At 39.0% G+C, this 24,627-nt stretch overlaps 1 protein-coding gene across 2 annotated transcripts in view; it reads right to left on the reverse strand.

The window, feature by feature from the left end:
• Nucleotides 1–2,269: 2,269 nt before the first annotated feature.
• The window catches only part of rnf19a (ring finger protein 19A, RBR E3 ubiquitin protein ligase), a 43,050-nt gene continuing 20,692 nt past the window's right edge, over nt 2,270–24,627 (reverse strand). The window contains exons 2-10 of one of the 2 annotated variants that reach the window (XM_059556791.1): nt 15,416–16,250; nt 8,800–9,008; nt 8,197–8,341; nt 7,855–8,017; nt 6,413–6,527; nt 5,616–5,777; nt 4,591–4,804; nt 3,359–3,502; nt 2,270–3,071 (exon numbers count right to left, since the gene is read on the reverse strand). In XM_059556791.1, the coding sequence (XP_059412774.1) occupies nt 2,354–3,071; nt 3,359–3,502; nt 4,591–4,804; nt 5,616–5,777; nt 6,413–6,527; nt 7,855–8,017; nt 8,197–8,341; nt 8,800–9,008; nt 15,416–16,250 (2,705 nt within the window). In that variant the 3' untranslated portion in view covers nt 2,270–2,353. The remainder of the gene's footprint in view (nt 3,072–3,358; nt 3,503–4,590; nt 4,805–5,615; nt 5,778–6,412; nt 6,528–7,854; nt 8,018–8,196; nt 8,342–8,799; nt 9,009–15,415; nt 16,251–24,627) is intronic. The other variant, XM_059556792.1, reaches the window with a different exon arrangement.

The following is a 24,627-nucleotide window of genomic DNA, read 5'->3' on the forward strand; positions in this document are numbered from 1 at the left end:
TGCATCTTTGCTGAAAAAAAAATTAAATACTGACCCCAAAATTTATAGTGGTATTAAATGTCTTATATTACTAAAATTCAGTAATACTATATTAAGGTTTTATTTTAGCAGTTTCAATGGATAACAAAATGCAACAATTATTTCACAGCATTTCTTATGGCTTTGTGACACAAATTAATATTCATTTTTTAAATTCAAATTTTCACTTAACCTCTTCTGCTAATATTTCACACCCCAATAGTATATATAAAATTCTATTCTTTCACCTACACACACTGACATAACATCTGGCATCTCAACAGCTGTCAGTTACACACAGACCACACATCTGGATTCCTGTTTTTATTTTCACTTCGATATGCATTTACACGCATATTATAAAGCAAATATACAAATAACAAGCTGTTTTGAACAAGTTAGAAATCAATCGGCCCTGGCCTCTGAAATAATATTCGTAAAATATGGGCAGGCTCAAAACAGAAGAAAAACACAAAAGAAACAGAAAGAACAAAAACAAAGCAGCTTGTGGCATTGGATCAGTCCCAGCGAGAAAGAGCAACAGAAATGAAGCTGATGAACAGTGCATACACAAGAGTCTGAGGAGGCGTCTGTGTTGAAGTGTGCTGAAGTGTGCAGGAGTCGTCGTCAGTGAGCCTGAGTGCTGTCTTTGGTAGGCCGTCCCATGTGTAGTCCCCGGGACGATGCTACGCCGCCTCGCTAACATTCAACGCAGCCTCGTCCAATACATTTGAACTCATAAGACACAAACCGGAAAACAAATGTGGTTCATCTATGATCCAAAAGGCACCATGAGTCAATACAGATACAATAAAAAAAAAAAAAAACTAAAATCACTTAATCAGTTGAAACAACCTGAATGTGATTATCATCATAGCCTTTATAAGGAAAGAAGCTGAATTTTTTAGTTTTTAACAGGGTGCAGATCTTTCTGATTCATACATATAAACCCATTGCATCCATAAAAGCCAATTAAGGACTTGGCTTTTTTTTTTTTTTTAACAGGATTCCTCTCATGAGAGTGTTTGGTCAAGTTCCCCGTCCTACCAGCAGGGGGTGCGACACGGCTTCATCCAGGTCTTCACAGGAGCCGTGGCTTCAACACATCAACTTTTCCCAAAAATGGAAAATGCGCAGTAACACCAGACGAGGAAAATGAAAAGAAGCCCAAGAAACTAAAGTCGAAACTACTTTTGCCTGGTCCCTCATGAGCTCATCTCGACCCCTCCAGACTTCCCCGTGCCTCTGAACAGTCTAAAAGCTATATGTGGGCTAACTGAGAGTATATGTGTGTACATGTGTAGTGAAGGTGCTCCGCAATACACGGGTCAGTCGCATGCTATCTGTCAAAAACACATCATGGTCATATTTCAGCCCAAAATGTTGGAGTAAGAAATTACATTTAAAGAAAAAATTAAGCCTACTTGTAGAAAAGATAAGGTTTGTGACATTTTCATGAAAACTAAGCACATTTTCCCTCCCAATTCAAATGACTGTTTTATTCGAAAAAAATATATCCATTTAAAGCATACAGTTGATTTTTTCCAGTAATACCAAAAACAAATACTGTTTTACAGTATTAAGAATCTAGTAAGAATCAGGAATTACAAAAACTATACTACAATAAGGAGAAAGAGGGAGAAAAATGTGCTTAAAAAGCAACAGTCCACCTAAAAATGAGACTTCAGTCATCATTTACTCATCATCATGTTCTTCCAAACCTATTCGAGTTCATAAAAGATATTTTGAAGAATGTTGGTAACCAAACCGTTTTGGTTCCCACAGACTTCAATTGTATTTTTTTAAATCTATCTTCAAAATCAAAATCTTCTATCCACAGAAGAAAAAAAATACAGATTTGAAGCAGCATGAGGGTGAATGATGACGATGTTCATTTTTGGGTGAACTATCCCTTTAATTCACATGAAAATGTCACAGATCAAACTAGTCCAAAACAGAGGCTTCATCTCCAGTATGCAAGGAATGATATTTCTCTTCTTTCCTTTTAATTTTGGGGTGAAACACGAGCTGGTGAGGTTCTTCATCTCAGCGGCACTGAACACTGAAACGTTGTGGCGTGTGTAATTGACAGCTACATCATCAGTCTCTGTGCATCACTTGCTCTCTTACAGTCTTTTGTTGCCTTTCTGAATCCAACTGTAAGCGCTGACCGACTGTCGGTCAAACGGTAACCTTTGGTCACAGCGAGCTTTCTGAAACTTTGAGGTGCATCCTGCCCTTCTCCAAAAAAACAACCCCACTAGCCTCCATGAAACAAGCTTTAAAATCTTCAAACAAGGGTGCAGTCCTTGGTAATAAAGGTTCGCTGTTCTGATTAGATCTCTGTCTGAACGCATGCGTTACGCACAGGGCTAGTCGGCTGAGGAAGGTTGTTATTGCGTTCTTTAGACGAGCTCTGGCCCGTATCAGCCGCGCATATTAAACTCACATTCTCCTCTGCAATGTAGCATAGCGGGCGCTCTGCCGCCCCGTCAGGGGTTAGAGGGGCGACCGCTGCTTGAGGGAGGGTCCCAGAAGCAGGACAGTTCTCCAGCCGGTCGTTCTCGACCTCTGGAAGCGGGCTGACCGCTCCGCCCGTGTTGGGATGTCGGATGTGAGACTCGTAGCAGGGCGGTCTGCAGGCGTCCAGGTCGGAGCAGCTGAACTCTGAGAAGTGGCTGGAGTGAGAGTCGGCCACAGACGGCAGGCTGCCGCTCAGAGAGGGTGAGTCTAACTCGCTGGAGTTGGTGCTGCGGCGCTCCAGCAGCTGGGCGTCCATGTCTTCACGCGCCTCGTTGATCTTGGTTCCGCCGCTCTTTTTGCGCAGCTTGCCTTTGCTCTTCTTGCCAGAGGAAGAGGAGGAAGTGGATGACGGCTCCTTGGCCCAGCGACAGGTAACGCACTTGCCCTCGTGGGGACACTCAGAGGGGCAAACGCTGGCCCCGTGTCCTCCGCTGCTGCCGTCGTCCATACTGCTGCTGCCGCTGTGGTGCCTGAGCTTCCCTCGCTTGGACTCCACATCCACCTGCACCTCCATACTGTTCCCATCCCTGCTGCACAACAACATCTGCTGTTAATGACCGCTCGAGCGCCATCGCTGAGCCACCTCATGTTCTTTTGGATATATGTGACCCTGGAGCACAAAACCAGTCATAAGTAGCACTGGTGTATTTGTAGCAATAGCCAACGACACATTGTATGGTTCAAAATGATCGATTTTTCTTTTATGCCAAAAATCATTAGGATGTTAAGTAAGGTTTCAGATGACGTATAAAACTCATGTATAAATATTGACCCTTATGACTGGTTTTGTGGTCCAGGGTCACATATGAACACAGACCTGTCCAGAGGCAGGTAGGCGTTGAGAATGGACCCAGCCATGGCTTTGGTGCTAGCGTTGTCACTGATTGTCCCCAGACTGACGGTGCCAGACTCCCCGCTCAGACTGCAGCGCTCCTTTTGAACATCAGCTTGAACCTCCAACCTGAGACACACAAACAGCACATTTAACAGAGTCACGTGATGCGATTTCAAGTTTTCCTTAGTCTTTGGAGTATTACAAATCTCAAACCCAAAGAGATATTTTTTCTTACAATGAAAACTCGTCCACACCTTCCTAAACAGGCCCCCACATGTTTACGTAACTGCACTGTGTGGGAAGAGTTTGCATAACGCCATCTAAATGTTCACGCAAAGGAGGCGTAACTTATATTCTCGCTGTAGTATTGTTGCCATGTCATGGAGACACTGTTTCCAAATATGGTAAGCGGCATTTACATCACACGCTTGAGGTATTCTGCCAATCACAATGCACCGAATAGCTGGCCAATTAGAGCACACCTCGCTTTTCAGACCGATGAGCTTTGTAAAAATCGATGCGTTTCAGAAAGGCAGGAAGTAGAGGAGAAACAATAACGTACAGTCTGTGGAAAATACGATTTTTTTAAACCTTAAACCACGTAAACAAATTGATTTACACCAAAAACACAAAATAATGTCATTTTTTAGATCATTATATGACCCCTGTGCAGACTGGTAACTGATCCAAATGTTTCTTGCATGTAAAAATAAAATTCTGTTGCTTTGACCAGTATTTCTAAGCCCTGTTTCTTTTACTTTTTGCGAGTTTCTTTATTCAAACACACCTGATTCAGGTCATCAGCCCATTAGTAGAGAGTCCAAGACCTGAAAAGGTCGTGTGAGAGGACACGTTCAACATCTGCAGTGTTGGGGGCCCCAGAAACACTAATTTGAAAGCCATTTCCTCAAATTAAAATTTTTATCGTTCTTTTGAGATTCTGGTCGATGTTTTGCATTTGTCCACAGTCACATCACACTTAGATCTAAAAATACATAGGGATGCACAATATTCGATTTTGCCGATATCCGATATTTTTGTAACCATTTTGGCCGATAGCCGATATATATTTCCCTTCGTCTCTCCTGTGCAGAGAATATAAATTATTTTTTAAATTTGGTTAGTTTTGAGCAAAATCTTATTTGTTAGAAGTATTAAACTGTTGTTGTGGTCAATAACTGTGCACAAAATGACAGGCAGACACTGTCACTGACCTGTTAAAGCAGTTGACCATGGCACTTCCTGACAAGCTACCAGTGATGCTGGCCCCGGCGAGGGCCATAGTGCTGGCGTTCTCGCTCAGGTTGTCTCTCATTGCTCCAATACGCTCCATGTGGCTCCCGCTAGCACTCAGGCTGCCCGTCAGACCCCCCACACTGCCCTCGCCGATACTGGGGTTATGCCTGGTCTCTGCTACCGAAGTGGTGTCTGATAGGAGAATAGAAAAGGGTCATTACAGCAATACTTAAAAGTGTGTCGTATTCTGTGTGTGTGTGTGGGGGGGGGGGGTGCAAAACAAAACAATGAGTAGTACTGTTTCAGTGTTTGATTTTTGAGATTTGCACTACAAGCCTGATTAGTGCTATACAAATTGTATTATTAGCATTTTGATGATAAACAAAGTATTAACATAAAAAATCAGATTTAAGAAATTAAGAGCACTACATACAGCACTATTATTAATGATTTTTTAAATTCAAGTTTAAATGAACTTAACTGATTGGCTACACATGCTTTTTGAGGATTCAAATTTAAACCATTTAGCCAGACATGTTAATCTGGGAAAAGTAACACTGAATTTCTCTTACACATAGCACGACAATGTTTTGAAACCTTTTGCCTCAGGCTTACTCTGTACATCAGAACCAAAGCTATTTGTTCCCAGAGTTACATGAGCTTCATGGGAATTATTTGGTGTTTGAGAAACAAAGCTACTTGATCCTTGGGTTTCAGGAGTTGTGTCTGGAAAATAATTAATTCTGTCTCTAGATATGCCTCACCTTCAATGCAAGTCTGTTGGGGGGACCAGTAAAATTAACACATTCTAGCACACGCTGCTTTAAACTAAAACACACTTCACACATTTGAATTAAACGTGGACGAGGAATAAACAACTCTTCAGGAAAGACAGCCAAGACAGAGACTGTGAATGAGAGGATGACTGCGAGGAGGACAGATTCTGAATGCTTTAAACATAGTTTGTCTTCTCAGCCTGTGACACTGTGGTGTTTGCACTCACCAGTCACAGCAGCTCCAGTGCCCACGTTCATGTCGTTCTCGTCATCGAACTCGATGCGCACACCTTTACCATTCCCTGCAGACACACCACAACCACCGCTGCGGCACAGAGAGATGGGCACCACACCGTAGACGTACGCCAACATGATGGGCACTCCAATACCTGCACAGACACACAACATAACACTTACACACAACTGCAACCTCTAAACCAGATGAGACTATCAATCAAACTGGCATTTCCACTGTCATATTCAGGTTACCCTGGCTTTATTTGAAAAATGATTCCAAATGTGCACAAACTTCACAGTTTACAGAGTTTACTTCCTTCTTAATTATATTTTTTATAAAATATACATTTATTTGTGAAAAATTTGTCATCTATGTCATCTAAAGTAGGTTTATTAAAAAAAAGTTTTTAATCCATTGTCAAATTATTTCAAATCTGTTAAATTAAATAAAATGCAAAAAAAAAACAAAAAAAAAACATATAGGCATTTATCGGGTCCCTGCTTTCCAAGATATCGGCATCAGCTGTCAAAAAAACAATTATCGGTCGACCACTCATTGTAGTTATTACAGTTACGATGCTTGATTAAACAGTCTTTACCTTTATATTTTTAGGCAAGTTTAATGTGTCGTGTATAAGCCTAATTAAAAAGTTAGTTTGGACTAAATTAATTGCTGATATTTAATCTAGGTTTATGGGTTTAGAAGAAACAAATTATTTCATAAAACAAACTGCAATTCAAATCATATAGTGAATCATTAGACAGAAATAAAAAGAAGTCTGCTTACCAACAGTGACGGCAGCAACCACCGGAGACACGATCACGGATAACGTCACCCCGCCAGCTATGACCAGGTTCCTCTTGTGCTTGGAGGTGTCTTTCCCCTCATAACGATTATGAATCTGAAGCAGATGGATTCAAAGACTGAGTGAATAAACATCCCTCTCATTATCATCACCTTGCTCATTATTCTAGATTAAATCACGCTTTGGTTACTCATAATGCTAGCATAATTTCCCACACGATGATCAAGAGTCTCTTGAAGATCAAACAAGGCTGATAAGTGCGCGATAAGATATGTAGGCTTTCATATTTCACAATGCAGCGCTCAGTTAGGATTCAGGTCAGATAAACAGACGTTATGGAAATCCCTTCATAATGAAATTCAGACTGAACAGCACATATCTGAAGAGCTATTAATCATTGTACAAGTGACCCAGTTTGCAGTGGATTAATCTGGTTCAGAGGCAGGCTGCATATTAACTCGCCCAAAACCAAATCCTTAAATGTAACACACAAATTATATACTACATCACTGCTATTTGCTGGACATTTAAATCTATTAATACTGATGTAAGAATAGCGCTTGTAAAACTGATTTTAACACGCTGACACCAGTTTCTAATAGTGTGTATAATAAGCAGCGTTCTTCTAGTCAGATAAAACAAACGCCCTTATTATCTTGTAGTCATGACAAAGGCATTTGGAGAAACTGGTTCACAACAGAAGCGGTCACAGGAAATACTCCCAAATTACAGAAATCAACTGTCAAACTAATTTCCTTCAATTTAGCCCACGCTATGAGCCAGTGAGTTCAGTCCAAGTTAAGGCTGATAAAACAGTACTGTAATGACTTTCTAATGATAACTGATGACTAAGATTATGCACTATTATCAGAATCATTAGCATTCATGAAAGTTATTAAAATATATGCAGGCTTTGTACCCACAGACAACATGCAAAATAATTTTTAAACCGATTATTTTACAGCATAATAGAATTTATTATTAATATGAAACTATGTAAAAAAAACTAAATCATTATTTTATAGTCCTTTTGAATGGGTCAAATACAGTGGAAACGTGGCCTATGAAAACTCAAGTAGAAAGAGTTTAAAAAACGGTTCCTGTTATGGTTATTGAAAAGAATATTTTTTTAAGTCTTTAGATTAAAAACGAATTGTTAGCTTTTTATGAGTTTAGCATGCTCCAAATCAACAGAGAACATTTCTAGATCTCAGTCCTCTTTTTCCACAATCACAGCTTCTTTCAGTCATCAAATAAATTCTCTCTGCACCAAGCTGATTCTCATCATTACTATGGAGCTGGTGCAGGTATACCAAATATGACTGTCTGAGAAATTTATTGCATTTGATTCAAAAGACTGGGTTTGAAAAATAAATTAAAGCCTTACTCTTCATTCTCCACAGTGTTTAGTTTAGCCACCCACCTTTCTGCCCACATACACAGGAATCCCAATGATCATTGCAGGTACGGCAATGCCAGCAATCAGTGCAATGCCGACCGGAGCGCCCACAAGAGTGCCCAACTGCCACAGGATTTTCTTCTTCCTGCTCCAAGGCTTCTTACCCCAGAACGTGCATCCTGAAGGACTGTGTCAGGAACAGAGAGATTACACAGGAATGTAACCTTGGCACAAAAAGAATTCTGATGACTGCAGCTTTGGCCTTCATCTGTTCTCAGGCCAACTGTCAATAATGCAGTTAAATTTAGACTGAAGTCTGATTGAACTCTGCATTGTGAACACTGCAGTGGTGTTCAGGACACTGACCTCAAGTAGTGCAGGTCAGAGATCTCCTTCATACACAGCCAGCAGAATTCACAGCCGCACACAGCGCAGGTCATGTGATTACAGCTCCCATCGTTCATCTTGATGATGTAGGCCGCACAGCGGGGACATGGCTTTATGTCATCAGCTTAAAGAAACACAGATACAGCAGTTAAAACTACTGCTGGTTGACATGTACGAGATTTAGGACGTTTTCATACTAGGTCTGAAGATTTGGTACAAACCACAGTGTGTCATTTGATTAGAGAGCATTTGATTTAGAAACAAACAAGAGAAAAATCACCTAATGTCTGTAGCTTTAATAAAACTTGTTGTATTTTGCATTTGATTACTTTATTCAATTTTCTATAGTATTTGTAATCTGAAAAAGAACAGTGATAACATTGCAATTCTTGCCGGGAAAAAAAAGATGTTATATTTTTCTAATATTACCCACCACTAATTCATTTGGTTTGATTTCAAAGGCAGTGGTTTTTAATTTTGATGACGACACTTTTTTTTACAGTGTAGTTGAGAAACCCTCTGCAGTAGAGTGCATGGGATTTAACGGTGCGCACGTGTGTGTGTGTGTGTGTTTGGACTCACCAGCAGCGCCGCTCTCCTGGCTGTAGCTGAGTGATGAGGATCTGAAGGGTCTCAGCCGCAGACTCTGAGCTCTCTGCTGTCGGGCCGCGTCACAGGTCTGATTTGGGTGCCACAGCTGTTTACAGTGGTAACAGAACTCAGTCCCACAGCCCTCACGACCACACGTGATCTTTGGACAGCTGGCACAGCCGAAGGCAATGACTGCATACCTGTCAAATCAAACAGACAAACACTTTTCTCAACTCTACACGATGCATTGGCTCATACATGTCATCAAACGAGAAGAAAACTTCTATTACAGTTCTACCACAGTTAAGGAATACTTCATGTTTGTTCGAATCTCCAAACCAGAGTATGATCAATGACCACATTATCCAAAACAGCTGCAGGTCGATGATGGTCAATCTAGATGAATAGCCCTGCTAATCTGAACTGAAGGCGTCATCAATTACAGCAGGCACTGGCCCTTGTGACCAGATCATTATTAATGAGAACCTATTAAATGGGGCTGGAAGTTGTGCTTGTCTGCAGAGCTAATGGTTGTTGAAAAGTCACAACATGCAGATGGACAGATTTGAGAGAGCGACAGGATCACTTCACTAAGTGATGTGAGTGCTAGACAAGTTACATAAGAGCCTTTAACACTCATTATCATGTGAAAAAACAACAACCTAGAAGCTGAGAAAAGATCCTGAACGTGCTTTACAGGATCAATCAGTTATTCCAGGCTCTTTTAAAACACATTAAAAGACTGCATGTGGACTGTCATAATTACACAATATATAATTTGACACAAAAGAAGCTAACGCTATGGTGCAAACCAGATGTCATCTGGTCAACTGTTGGTTTTCCATCAGAGAAAAGCCTCCACTACATCTGTTTCCACAAACAAAATGGCCTTTGTCATTGGACTAGCCCATATTTCTACACGACTCTGAGAGTGTGAGAGTAAACACAATGCTGGAGACATGAGACGCCCCCGTCTGATCTACAATGAACCCTAACAAAAGATAGTGATGTCAAAATGAGGATAGTGACAGCACCAGAACAAAAGTCAAACAAGCCTACTCCACCACAGCACACAGAAAGCATTGCATGTGCCACACAGCATAAAACATGGAACAAAGCTTTTCTACTTTTTTTAAACATTGCATATTTGTCTTCCAATAGCCAACCCTGCAACAACTCTCTGCCTGCTGTTCACATTAACCAGGAGCACACTCCAGCGTCTCTTCTCTTGGAGATGGTGAAGTCTACTTCATTTTCACTTTACTTAAACTATCTATATGTTTCTTAGCTGGGGGGAAAATGGCTATATCAGAAAAGAGAAATGGGAATATTCACACAGTCTGCACCTCTTGTCCCCTTTTATATTTTTTGAAAGTTTATGTTCACGAAGCTGAATTTATTTGATAAAATACAGTTAAAAATGTGATTTAAGATGTGATTTTTCTCTGTGACGGTGAAACTTTTTTTTAAGCGGCCATTAAGGTGTTTTAAATTTTTTTTTAAAGAACTCTCTTATGCTCACCAAGGCTGCGTTTATTTGATCAAAAATACAGTAAAAGACTACAGTTACAGAAAAGATATTTCAAAAATTTAAAAGGCCGGTTTTCTATGTGCATAATATATTTTAAAAAGTCATTATTTACTTTTAAATATTCCTGTGATGCAAAGCTGTCACGTGTCACATGATCCTTCAGAAATCAGCCTAATATACTGATTTGCTCAAGAAACATTATCAATGTTGAAAACGGTTGTTAATGAAAAACTCCGTTATTATTGTAAATAGCTTTTTTTCTGGTTTACCCGGGTCTGATGATTGGCCCTCGAGCACAAGGACTTCCAGGACAATACAAAACCCTGTTTCACTGATTTTAGCTTGCAAACAAATATATTCTTGATATGTGGAGCAATTTATCAATTTCCAAAAATATCTCTCTCATCACCCATCAATGAATACCTCAACATATTAACTGCAACCAAACGTGCCATGACATTTAGACTAGTTTCCTACACCGAAGGTTTGACACGTGTTTAAAAAGTACCCAACAAAAAGTACCTAACTTCTCTATGTATCTGGGGAAAGCTCTATGTTATGCACACAAATACACACATCCTCCAAAGTGACAGGTGTAATAGCACCTACTAAAAAAGTGCACACAATAACCAAAGAAGACCAGAGAAAATGGGCAGCTCAAAAGGTCGTGTTCTCGTTGAAACGCAGGGCACAGCTGGGTGCAGAGATGAGTGTGTAGCATGACAAGATCTGCTGCCAGGCTCTCCACTGGCCTGATAATAAAAGACTCTATTCAGAGTGACAGTGTCACCAGTGTCAGGCCTCCAAAAGTGCTGATCACAACACAATACTGTGCCTTTGGCTTGTGCTAACTTCTGATGACATCCAAAACATATTTGGCTTAGAGTCTGAGCCAAGCAAAGATGAGTTCAACAAGAGAAAAGCTGAATCCCTGACCAATAACTGCAATTATAATTAAGTTACAAGTCAGAACTCTCTGGAGCATCCTTTATAATTAAATATTTATCCCTTCGGCAACACATTCAATAAGTACTTTTACACTACCATTCCAAATTTTGGCGCCAGTAAGTTTTGATGGTTTTAAAAGAAAGAAAAAAAAGGCAATAAATCAAAGATGACAGTAAGGAAAAATGTATATTAAGCCTTATTTGGACGATAATTGTTTCTCAGTGGAATGCAAGTGATTTTCATCATTTACAGAGAGTTAGTCGGTGATTTAATTGCCGTCCGAATCCAGGATGTCAGTGGTTTTCTCTCACCACTCCCGTAAAAATCCCTGGCTGAATGACCTACTGTTTCTGACTAACACCAAGGTCGTGTGGTCATTGAATTGCCATCCGAATCCACATCTCTGAGTTTACGAGAAGAAATTGATTTAAAATGCAGTCCCTAAACCCTTTTTGAGCGCTTTTGAACACCGTAAGGTACGTTAACTGTTGTATTCGGTGTAATATGCATACATATTTAACTGCTCACAGCGACTGGGAGCAGAAAACCACGCAAACATTCGAAATGGGTCTTTATTATGGCAGTATGAAATATAGTTAAAAAAATGTGTATTAAACAGATATATAGGCTACATAACTATTGTGTATAATTATATATAAATATAGCGTGTTTTTTAAAACAGCAGATTTAAATGATCAAATAATGACTAGGATTTTATATTTCCAAATATGCTTAAATACATTTAACATATTAATTCGTTTTTTTTATGCATTTTACACAATAATAATACATTTTGTAAATAAAATTAAATATTAAAGCAGACAATATGTGACTGGTCATGTTCGTAGGATCACAGAACTCACTCCTCTGTGAATAGATCCCCATCCGAATCCATGAGTTTTATCACTGAGCTGATATGTACATTTATTTTTACAGACGTCCACATGAGAAACAATTACCGTCCGAATCAGGCTTTAGAATGATTTCTGAACGATCATGTGACACAGAAATAAATTACATTTTAATATTTAATTAGAAAGCAGTTTATTTCAATTGCAATATATTTCCCAATATTTCTGTTTCTACAGTTTTAAAATATGCAGTCAGACTTCTTTCAAAAACATTTTTACAAATCTTACCTTCCCCAAACTTTTGAACAGTAGTGTTTAAATGCACGTAAAATTTGATTTTAAATGGGCAGAAACTTTTTTTTTTTAATATATATATATCGTTACACACTTAAGTTGGATTTTAAATTTAAATTATGCATCAGGTTTACTCTGACAAACAGATTAAAACTATAGCTCGACTACACCGTAGCTGTGCAGGTAAATATACTAGCGGAGTTGACTAAAGTCAATTTAGGTAAGAGGCTGTTTATAAATGCTCACATTAAGACAAAATGACCTCTACTTCTAAGACTGACGTGCCAAAACAAACAGGCCACAAATAAGCAAATACGCACACAAGCAGACCCAGCAGCTGTGGCAACACAAAGCAGCTGTGGCAACATCACAGCCATGCAGTTAAAACCAGAGCAGCCATTTAGACCCAACCAGGGAAAAAATGTGTCATGGAAATCCCAACACCTATCATGCTATAGCTATGCTACAGCAACAGGATGTCAGCATTGCGCCGTATCGATGATATAAAGAATACCACAAAGGGTGTACAATCACATACACACTTTTTCAGCTAGTTGCCATGAAAAGGTTTCTCATTTTTGTTTAGTTTATTTGATGTACTAATATAATAAACTAAAAATTAAATAAATATTTATTTTAAAAAACCTATACAGGAATGTATATATGTATACACACACACACACACACACACACACATACATATATATATATACAAACACATATATATATATATATATATATGAATTTACTAATTAAAACTATAATAGCATGAATCTCAATGATAAAGAAAAAAAAATATATATTTATATCCGAAGTGCATGCCTCAAAGTTTTATAGAAATAGTTTTTTTCTTAAAGAAATTACAGACATGTTACAAAAGATTTATATTTCAAACAAGTGCTTTTCTTTTCAACTTTTTTTAAAGCATCCTGAAAAAAAAAAAATATATATATATAAAAAATATATAATTTTTTTTTTAATATAAAACAGTTTCCATAAACGGTTTCCACAAAAACGTAGAATTCACCACCATTTCCAACATTGATTAGGGCTGGACGATTATGGCCTAAAGTCAAAACCTCGATTAATTGAACATTTTACCGCGATTACGATTAATGAACGATTATTTTGTTTCTGTTTTTGTTTTTTTTTCTCTCATGGTTCACTGACAAGGTTTGTACTGTAAAGAGGGCCATAGTTGGGGTTTGCGGGGCCCCAGTTTAGGTTGTACCAGTGGGCCCTGTTTGAAAGTGTTTAATTTGTATGTTCGTTCTCTTTATTTGTTCATCAACATGCCCGCCACGTCCCAGAATGCAACGCGGCGCCCCAAGCCCTATTAGGCGCGGTCACTTTAAGAGACAATGAATGCATCCAGTATAATACACATAACAAATTTTTTCTCAACTGTTTACTGTAACTTAAGACATAACTGACAGTTTTTTCGAACATACTATCCAAGACGGGTATTTTCACATATTTGTTATGTATTTGTCGGTACAAGAGCAAAAACAGGCAAATTCTGTGTTCAAGTGTTTTGAGACGCTTCTCTCTGCGTGAGCCCTGAACACCAGAACACCGCGGTGCTGAAGTGGGCTCTTACACATCCTTTTCTGTTTGTTTAAACTGCGATTTGTTTTGTTCGTTGAGGTGCAGGAGGAACTTAAAGGAGAACTCTCTTCGCGTGCGCACCGAGCACAGTGCGCGAGTATCCAGCTACTCAGTTCAGCTTTTCCGCGTCTTGTGTTTGAATGCTTTAAAGTCTTTTGAATGGTTACATTTGCAAGTGGCAAGGCTTAATAACACGTGAAAATGATACGCTTTCGTTTCGACACGCAGCAGCGTTCTGTCAACTGCCTTGAGCGCCTTTTAGACTGGCCTCACACAGACGGTTGAGATCGACGATTAAAGGTGGGATGTTTTTTCCTATTGAAAGAGCGATCATATCTCACTATCAGCAGTTATTTTATCTATGTTCGTAACATTTCTTACATATTATTGCTCGGTGTAAGAGATAAATAAAGATTAAAGGTAAACAGTACCAGTACGAGTGATTGCGTGTGTTTATTAGTCATACAGTCTCTACATTATTGTGAAGCTGGGGGTTGTAAATAGCCTAGTTCCTTCAAAAGTAGAAAAATATGCTATAATAAGTTTTGAGATTCTAAGATACTTTATTGATAAATCACAGGACAGCGCTGACAACAGCTATGAGTTTTCATGCCACAATGCAGCTGCGCAAACATGGTAGCTCGACATAATACACATCCGATCGTCTAATCGCTTGAACGTCCAAATCATAAAACAAATACAACTGACAAAGTTTAGTGAAGACGCAAGGCTCACCGCTCGCGCGCCATCACTATGTGTTGAACCGGCGTTCACCTCCGTGTTTTGCTTTTATGCCACTGACTGGCAGAATCATGTGGCTACACACGCTTTTAAGGGGGAAGTATTAACAGGAAATAACCGAAATAACCGACATGGGAAAATTACGTCGGTTAGAGGTTCTAAATTTCGGTTTCGATTACTTTTCAATTAATCGTCAAGCACCTAACATTGATAACCAGAAAATTTTATTGAGCAGCAAATCATCATATCAGAATGATTTCTGAAGGATCATTCAACACTGAGGACTGAAGTAATGCTGAAAATTTAGATTTGCATCAAATAAATAAATCCAATTTTAAAATATATTAAAATAGAAAACAATTTGAATTGTAATAATTGAACAATATTGCTGTTTTTACTGCATTTGTGTTCAAATGAATGCAGCATAAGAGACTGCTTTCATGTTTGTTCTAACGCCATGCCAGCTTCTGTGGCGATTTTCATGGCAAGACAAACTGAACGAATTTTATTAGGTTTTTAAAATTTATTTTTAATAAAAACGAGATGGCTTCCATAAACATTTTTCTTAATTCTTAACTCCAAACATTTAAACAGTAGTACATATATAGAGAAAACTGTAATAAAGTGCCCTTACCCGCAGTCTGGAGCAGGGCACCAGCGGCAGTCAGGGTCGGCCACCAGCCAGCGGCGCAGCATGAACTCCTCATATTTCTCCATGAGCACACGGTCGTTGAGGATCATGCGGATGTCGTGGGGGTTGTATCGCTCCGAGCACTCTGGGCAGCTGATGTTGACCCTGCTCTCAGAGATCTCGATGCGCAGATACTGTCGGAGGCAGTCGGCACAGGAGCGGTGGTGGCATGTCATGATGTCAGGGAAGCGGTCTCTGGTGTGGAGCAGCAGGCACAGCGGGCACTCCAGCAGTTCAGCGGTGGAGGCTGAGGATGAGGACGAGGAAGATGAGGTGGAGGCCACACCGGGTGCAGACAGCGCCGAGGCGGGATCCTGCTGCTGGCACATTTCCGAGTGAGCGCTCTCCACACTGGCGATGCCATCCACTGCGGCGGCCAGTGCACGTGACTTGCGGGATTTGGGGTCACCGCAGCGCCGGCGGAACAGAGAGCGCAGTGAGATGCGCCGCTTTTTAGGTGTCTTTCGTACAGAGGGCAGACTGACGGATGAGGCGGCGGAGGGAAGGTCCCGCTCAGACCCCTGCTGCTGCTGCAGACTCATTTCTCCAGAGGAGGCACTGTGGTTTCCAGAGGACTGGGGAGCTTCTACAGGGAGGACAGAGGGGGATGAGGGGGAGGGAGGGGAGAGAGAGGGAAGGGGGGACAGGGTTTTCAGAGGGGAGCGTGAGGTGTTAAGACATGGCGGTGAAGTCTCTGCGATCTGCTCCCTTGATCCAGGCAGCTCAAGCTGGGACACACGGGTCTGTTTGGAGTCACCAGGCTGGATCTCCACCTGATCTGTGAGGAAACAGAGACAGGACTGAATGAGACAATGGAAAAAAGATAATTACAATTTTTGATTTTAGATGCAACGATGTGCTATTAAAAAAATATCTGTATCAACTCTAGTGAGTAGCATGAGATATGCATTACTATATAAAAAAAAGTGCTGTCAAACGATTAATCGCATTCAAAATAAGTTTATTTCTACATAATATAAGTGTATAATGTGTATATTATGTATATATAAATACAAACAACATAAATAAATAAATAAATATATATACATACACAGATAAATACACACACACACATGTATATATATATTGTTGTTGCTGTTTGATTAATATTAAAGTGCTGTCACCTTAAGACACAAGTACGTTCAGCCGGCTATGTCTGCTTTAGGATACTTAAGACGGAAATTTTGACAACTTTTGTGTATTTGTCAATTCAAACAATATTGCAGAGAGAGCTTAATATTTGCACGTGTTCTGAGACACAGGTTTGCGAGCCTCAGATTGTTTTATGGGTTATTTATAGCAAACCATATTACAGATGCTTTGTCAGTTATAAGCTGAACTGTGGACCCAGCGCATGCCGAACTGTGTGTAAAGAACCATACGGTACATTTTTTCCCGCGAACCATTCCACCCCAATAAAAATTATTATATTAGACTGTAAAAACAAAAAATGGTATTTTAAAATTACAATACCAACATTTTACATCTTAATTTATAATTGTTTTTACAAAAACCATTAAGCTTTTATTTTTGGCAATTTTCTGGTAAACCTGTAGTGCATTTATCCTTTTAATTACACCGTTGTTGTATTTTAATGCTTCATTTTCCCCATCATCTGTTTACCCTGATTTTGTAGGTGTTATTGTAGAAGTGTAGATTGTTTATTGTATCCTGCGTCGGAAGTCATTACAGAGATCCAGATAAAGGAAATTTGTAATTGAAATAAATAGTCATCTACTCACCATCATGTCATTTGGAAACAGATTTTTTTTCTCCTGTGGCACAAATTATATATATTTTGTAGTTTTGTAACAGTTTGTAACGACATGAGGGCAAGTAAATGACAGAATTAGTTTAACCGAATGTCACTTGAGTAAATGATTGGTTCTACACTTCGAGTAGTCTGTAGTGATGTTTTCTTTACCCAGAAATAAAAACAGACATGCCTATTTGGATGACATCATTTTTTCCAGCTCTAAATCTACTTGAAATTCAAATGTCACTGCTGTATCAAATAAATTAAATTTGTCCTCCATAATCGAGCAGCCCTAATATTGAATCATTCACTAAATAAGAAAAGTTACTCAACCTGATTCACTCACTGAACCACAATTCATCATGACTTTCTTTAAAACCTCAAATGAAACAGAAACATGTTGCATGTGCATCAACCCTGTATGGGTTAGGGGAATTACTAATTGGTTTTAAGTTTTTGACTTTGCTTTACAATAAATAAATGGGTTACAATATTCTGGATAACACTATTTTACAGTGCCCTTGTTGGACGTTAATTAATATAGTAATAACTATGCATAACAACACAACTAACCCTAAATTAAACCCCAATCCTAATCTTATAGCGAAGCAAATATTAATTAATAGACAGAAATAGTAATACAATGTATAGAAATACTAGTGCATGCTTAAAGCAATTGCACATTTTCAGTGTTCTGATCATGAATTTCATGTGAGCAGTGAGTTTAAACACTGCCAAGATGAGTTTTGAGAAGCCCTGACTCAGTGGAAACGTTGACGGAAGGCTGAAAATGGCAAGTTCACGGTAATGATTATAAAAACACTACAGAACCACTTTTGAATAGGATGTGACATCACTGACACTCAGGACAGATGAAACTACTGCATGCCAGTGAAAGCCACAGAAACAGTAATGGTCAGAAACCGGAGACGGCAGAACCGAATGGGACAGGCAAGAGAATGAGGATCTTCTCGTCATTCATAGATACGTTTCCTCACCCTGCCTGCAGGCCTTTCACAAACAGCAGAGAGGCGGCCCACAGCTCTCGTTTCAGAAGAAAACAATTTAGTTTCAGATCTAAATGAATGTCTGTGGGTTAAACGTACCACAGTGTGGGTGCAGCAAGATACTTCTGTAAGCACAGAAAGTGTTTCTGCTTGTGAATAGGTGTGATCTTATCACATGCTGCACAATAAAAAGTGTCAGTCTCAAAAGAATGAGGAAGAGACACTGGTATGAATCATCTGAGCTTCCCAAAAACGCTGCAGTCTGTCACATGAGAAGCCACAGGAATAATAGGACATTTACTTAATGACTGGTAATTTGCATTAGATGTTTCTCTGTCTTTACTCTCTGCTGCCTCTAAGCCATACCAGAAATACTTTAACCTCCTTGTGCAAACACACACACACACACACACACACTTTCCAGCTGGGGTTTTTCACACTCTCCATTCAAAGACAGCATTTGCTCATGTGTTTGAAGGAAGCAGACAAATTAGTCAAATGAGTTTCACTTGCATTGACTGTTTGTGGTAAATATGAACTTGGATTGACACGAATATGTAGTAATTACACCATAAATGCGTATAATTAAACTCTACTGTGTTTCACAGTCAACACATAGCCTATAGCATTTTTATTTTTAAGGAAAAGAGCAATAATATAGGGATGCACAATAAATATCAGCCGATAATTAATACACATCTCGCCATTAAAGACAGTTATCTAATCAGCGGTAAATACCATCAGGTGCGTGAGCCGTCTGACTATACAGAGCCGTTGTTAACTGACAATTCCCTTATTCCCTTTGTATAATTCCCTTAGCACGCTTTTAAAACCTCCCAGCTTTTCCACCGTTTTCACTCAAAACTGTGCTTTATGCTGGACAGTATTTATTCATCGTGAGTTGTTCAAAATCGCGGTAATCTAATATGGTTTAAATGACAATTTAAAATATGAAACTAATACTAACCGTGGGGAATTTTATCACAATTTATCGTCAAACCGGTAATCGTTAACTAGAGGTCAACCGATTTTGCCGATACCGATAGCTAGGTTCGACCACAGTGGCTGATACAGATGAATTAACAGTTTTTAAGATGGATACTGAACAAAAACTTAAATAGTGCTTTATTTATAAAAAATAAAAAAAATACTGAACCATACTAGTAGTGGTAGTAATAGTAATAATAAATGTTGAAATTACCACACTCTAATAGGGCCCTATGAAATTGTTTTTTTTTTTCCAAATTCCGTTATTTCTGTTTTAATTTTTCTGTATTCCGTTTTTTTTGTCCACTCCTTTTTAAGAGTTATACTAAAGTTTATTAATCAAAAAGCAAGTCTTATTAAAACCATGAAACTTATACATTTTCACATCAATTTAATAAAAGTTGAACAAAGATTACACGTTCATGGCCCTATTAATGTTAAATTTTTTCCCTCACCATATTTATTTTTGTTACCAAATTCTGCGTTTTAGCATGTCTAATTATTTGAACACATAAAACAACTTACCGTAATTCCTCAAATAAAAACCGGTAGTCAAATAAATGCCGGGCCTCTTATAGTGGCCGGGGGCGTGGTCAACACGGACAAATAAAGGCCGGGGGAAATTGAGCAGCAGAGCCAGATAACGAACGTACATGCCCACTGGTGGAGCGTTTCTCGCTCTCGAGTCAAGAACCGGTTGCATCAGTTTTCGGATCACCAGTACACTGAACTGAGAACCGTTTCTGTCGGACGCGTCTGATTCGAGAAGCGTGAAGCAGACCGACACACAGAGCGTCTGAACCGAACTGATTCTTTTGGTGATTGATTCTGAACTGATTCTGTGCTAATGTTATGATCTCTGTCCACTAGAACGCTATCGCTTTTAAAACAATTATTTATCAAACAGAAGGATTTAGAAATAAAGGCCTGCCTCTAATAAAAGCCTGCTTCACATAAAAGCCTGTTACCTTCTACAATTCAGGTAAATAAAGGCCCCGGCTTTTATTTGAGGAATTACGGAATTTACTTTTTTTTCTTTTCTAAAAGAAGCCTTAATTATTTCGCCTCAAAAATTCTGTGTTGTGTTTTTCTGGTTATCATATCAGTGCATTAAACATTAATTTCATTTATTTTTTAATTACTGAAAATTAAGCTAACTTTTTTTTTTTGCAAACAAATGGGATTTACTGTATTAAAATTAAAACAAAGAAGAAAAATTGTGTGGTTACTCAAAAAATAATGTTTGTTTAATTTTAGTAGTAGGCTATGTACATTCTACTGAAGGATCAAGCCGGACTTTTATTTTGACGCGTTTTGATACTAGTCCATATCGTGATTTGATTTAAGTGTAATGACCTACTTTTGATTAATTCATTCAACATTTGACAAATTCTGTGAAATTCCATGTTAAATTGTGAATTCCATTTTTATGAATGGATTCCGCGATTACATCCGCGTTTTCCGCATCTCGGAAATCATAGGTCCCTACAATTATACCATCACAATGGATACTCTCACACTTTAACTGCTTCTATTCTTAAACACTTAAATTATGATCTAATCAAAATAAAAGAGCAGTGCTGAATCTAGGAGAACTCACCAGTATCTCACACACTCCGGACGCGTCGCGTTCAACTCGAGCAGCGCTCTTAAACAGTTTATTTATTCACCAAACGGACACAAGTTTACATCAAGAATGAACAATGAGGGGAAACATATGTTTGAAGTTCAGTGTTTAAAAAACGGAGCAAACTGAAAGAGTTTTTATAATATCTATATTATAGCTTTAATGAAGCATAGTCTTTATAAGAGCCACAGAAAGACAAACGTTTCGATGAAAATGCTCAATATACAATTCATTATGTACATTAACAATGATTCGAGGTGAATGTAATGTAATTTAATGGAAAACTGTGAATGGCGCTCTGAGGCGTGGCAGGATTTTCTGTCAGCTGCATTTAAATCTGGTGAAGTTTCTTGTGCTGTTCAGCGTGCAGCATCACGTGTCTAAACACACAGCACATGCTGTCAGGGATTTCAACCACTAGAGCCACTCTCGCACTGTATAATGAAAGAGAGCCTTACTCAGCCACTCCAGCAATGGACGCAACCCGGACAACTATCGGCATGGATTTTTGCCGATAACCGATTGTTCCAGCAATCAACTATCGGTGCCGATTAATCAGCAAAACCGATACATCGGTCAACCCCTAATTGTTACATCTCTATTTACTAGTCTAATAAACACTGTTGCATGCCATTGGTGCAGGTCTGGTGACATAAACCTTGATTGTTTCAGATGAATCCAGCTAGTAGAGCTGAGCAAGGGATTATAATTAACATTAAGATGCCAAGAACTCCACGTGTGTGTTTATGTAATACAAGGAAACTGAGACAGATTGTTCCAGCATGTTCCCAAACAACAACTGAAGGATGAGCAGGAACACTTTGAATAATTAAACTTAAATAAACATATTTGGCCTAACATACATTTAACATGTATTCAATGCTGATTTCCTCTTTCCTGATATACATCCAATTTCACTCTGGTCACTTGTCAAAACACACAAAAGGACACGTATGCGCCCTTGAGGCAAAAAGCCACTGCAAGCTGATAACACTCAAGATAGATATTATCAACAGCCACATTACTATCATTTGGGGTTCATCATATTCAAAACACAACACAGAATTTAAGTACAGATAACATATGCACTGTTCTGCTGGATGGGTTTAGTCTAGTCCTGATAACACTGACTGGTATGTGCAAACAGCTCTAGCTCATTTTAATCAACATTTGCTGGTTGAGCTGGCAATGAGAAAAAGAGCACAGAATAAAACGGATTTGAGAGCTTCAATGCAAAACGACTGACGCTGTTAAACACACTCCCACAACACTCCTGCCTCGCCTAACCAGTGTGGTATGCTGTTTAGACACACCATATGAACATTACTCAAATTCTTCTAGATCATCAAGGACAGTTTCTCATGCTTGATTTCCCTCAAGGCTGCAACAACTGTAAACATATGTTTTCTTTTAGAGATCTGGTTCTTTTCAAAAACTTTCAATCATAAAACTACTTCAAGGAATAAAAAATGACATATTAGTGAGCACAGAACCTCAGTAAAGCATATTTCCATGTTATCCTAATTAAATACGGGTATAACAAAAGACAACATAGGCAGTAGCTTTTAAGATTTCAATCTGGGTGCCTTTATGAAGAGAATTTCTACTCATCACTGTTAAAGCAAAAAAAAAAACTAGTGATGTTCAAGTGAAGGGTCTTTTTTTTTTTTTTACCAAAAGGGGTCTTGGGGAGTTCATGTAAACACTGAAAAGAGTTAATTACATCTTTGAGAGCTTCACAGAATTTCATTTACTGGGTGTAAATGCTTTTATAGCAACCAAACACACACTGTGCCCAGGAGACAACAGACAAACAATTCATCCTGACAAGCTGGGGCAAGGGAAAAACATTTTCTGAACACTGTTTCCCTATCATAACAATCTTTAACTACTCAGAATCTGTTTATTCCCCTCATAAAAAGCTGATTGCTAACTGGTAGCTGACGTACATGTTCACTGACAAAACAAACAAACCAAAAAAAGGGGGATGATGGAACAAGATATTAGTTTAAAAAAAATAAAAATAAAATAATAATAACTACTGCACCAAGCAAACTAGTGACGCATTGATTTTTTTAAACCACAACTAGGAACAAAATAATTTTTTCCATTTAGCTTAAAGCCAAAAAATACTTAAAATGGGTAACTTAACTTGGTGTGCTATTTAGGTTGTGTTAAATTAACCCATGTAGTCAAAGTTTTGACATGGTCAAAACACATCACCAGAAAAGCCCAATTAAACATAAAACATTGTTTTGGCCAATGGTTTTAGGCCTTCAAACTAGAGATCGACCGATATATCGGTTTTGCCGATTAATCAGCAAAGTTAGTTGATTGCTGAAACAATCTGTTATCAGCAAAAATCCATGCCGATAGTTTTCCGGGTTGCGTCCGTTGCTGGAGTGGCTGAGAAGGCTCTGTTTTTAATTAATAATAATATTCTTTTCAAAAATGCTGTTTCTGTCAAATATTTTCAGTTGCTGAAATATCAGTGACCAAAAAAGGGCTTTTAAAAATCATTCACTAGACCATGGGGCATAGTTTTTCATTTTGGACTAGGGGTGTCCATGGTTAACCGATTAACCGTTAAAAATTGCGTAACCGAGTGAAACATTTTGCTCGGTTAAGTGGCGTCAATGGCCTGCATTGAATTTAGTTGTAATACAATACAGTTGTAATACACCACTAGAGACCGCCAGAGCGCTCCCAGACATTTGTAATGTCCACAAGAAGTCATGACCAGTTTTCTAATATGAAGTGGGCAAAGAAAAGTACAGCGTGGGAGCACTTTAAAATTGAGAGTGACAGGGCAAAATGCAAGTATTGCAATGCAGTGCTTAGATATACTTCAAGTACAACCTCGTTGTTGTACCATCTCAGCAGCCAACACCCGGGCATCATTAGAGAGGCGGCCGCCGAGCCTGCGAGTACCTTCGCCCAGCCTACCATCCCCACGATGCTAGCGCAAAACATGTGCAGTGGTGCTAAACCCGAATCCATAACAAAGGGGATTTGCAGAATAATTGAAAAGGACATGATGCCAATTAGAATGGTGGAGGCAAAGGCTTTAAAGAACTCGTGAATATTGTTCAACCCCGCTACAGCATTCCCTCGCGTACGGCAATCACACGCCGCATTGAAAAATGATATGAGGCAAAAAGAGATTCGCTCAAAGAAGATCTACAGTCACCTGATGTAGTTGCCATCACTACGGATTGCTGGACTGCTCTAAACACGGAAAGCTACATAACTATTACGAGCCATTACATTGAGTTTAAAACTAAAGTCTGAACCTCCCTGTCTGAAAGAATGAAGGTAGGTACCAGACGATTATTGATAATTTTTTTTTTTTTAGAAATTCTTTAAAGTTAAAGTTTGCATGTAGTAAATTCTAAATACGTGTGCGCAGGTTGATGAGCCAGAGATGTTGTCATCCCCAGCGATGACTGTGTGCATGTTGGACCCGCGCCATAAGCATCTCGGGTTCTTATCTCCAGAAAAAAAAGAGCGCTGGCAAATTCAAAACTCTGTAGCCTTGCAGCTAATGTTCCGTACAATGTACCAAATGTAACAGATGCCGTTACGCAAAGTGTAGAACACGGGCAAGAGGCGGCGGCCGCAGCCCCAGCACAATGTGCCAAAGACACCGCAGCCACGGCGATGGCACTCATACTTGGCGAAAACTACTTTTCATCAGCCCTCACCAGTTGTGAAACAGAAGTCAAAAACTTTTAGCGACAGTCCCATTGGCCTAGAAATGAGCCCCGTGGACTGGTGG

Source organism: Carassius carassius, chromosome 8 (assembly GCF_963082965.1).
Source record: "Carassius carassius chromosome 8, fCarCar2.1, whole genome shotgun sequence".
Taxonomy (NCBI): Eukaryota; Metazoa; Chordata; class Actinopteri; order Cypriniformes; family Cyprinidae; genus Carassius; species Carassius carassius.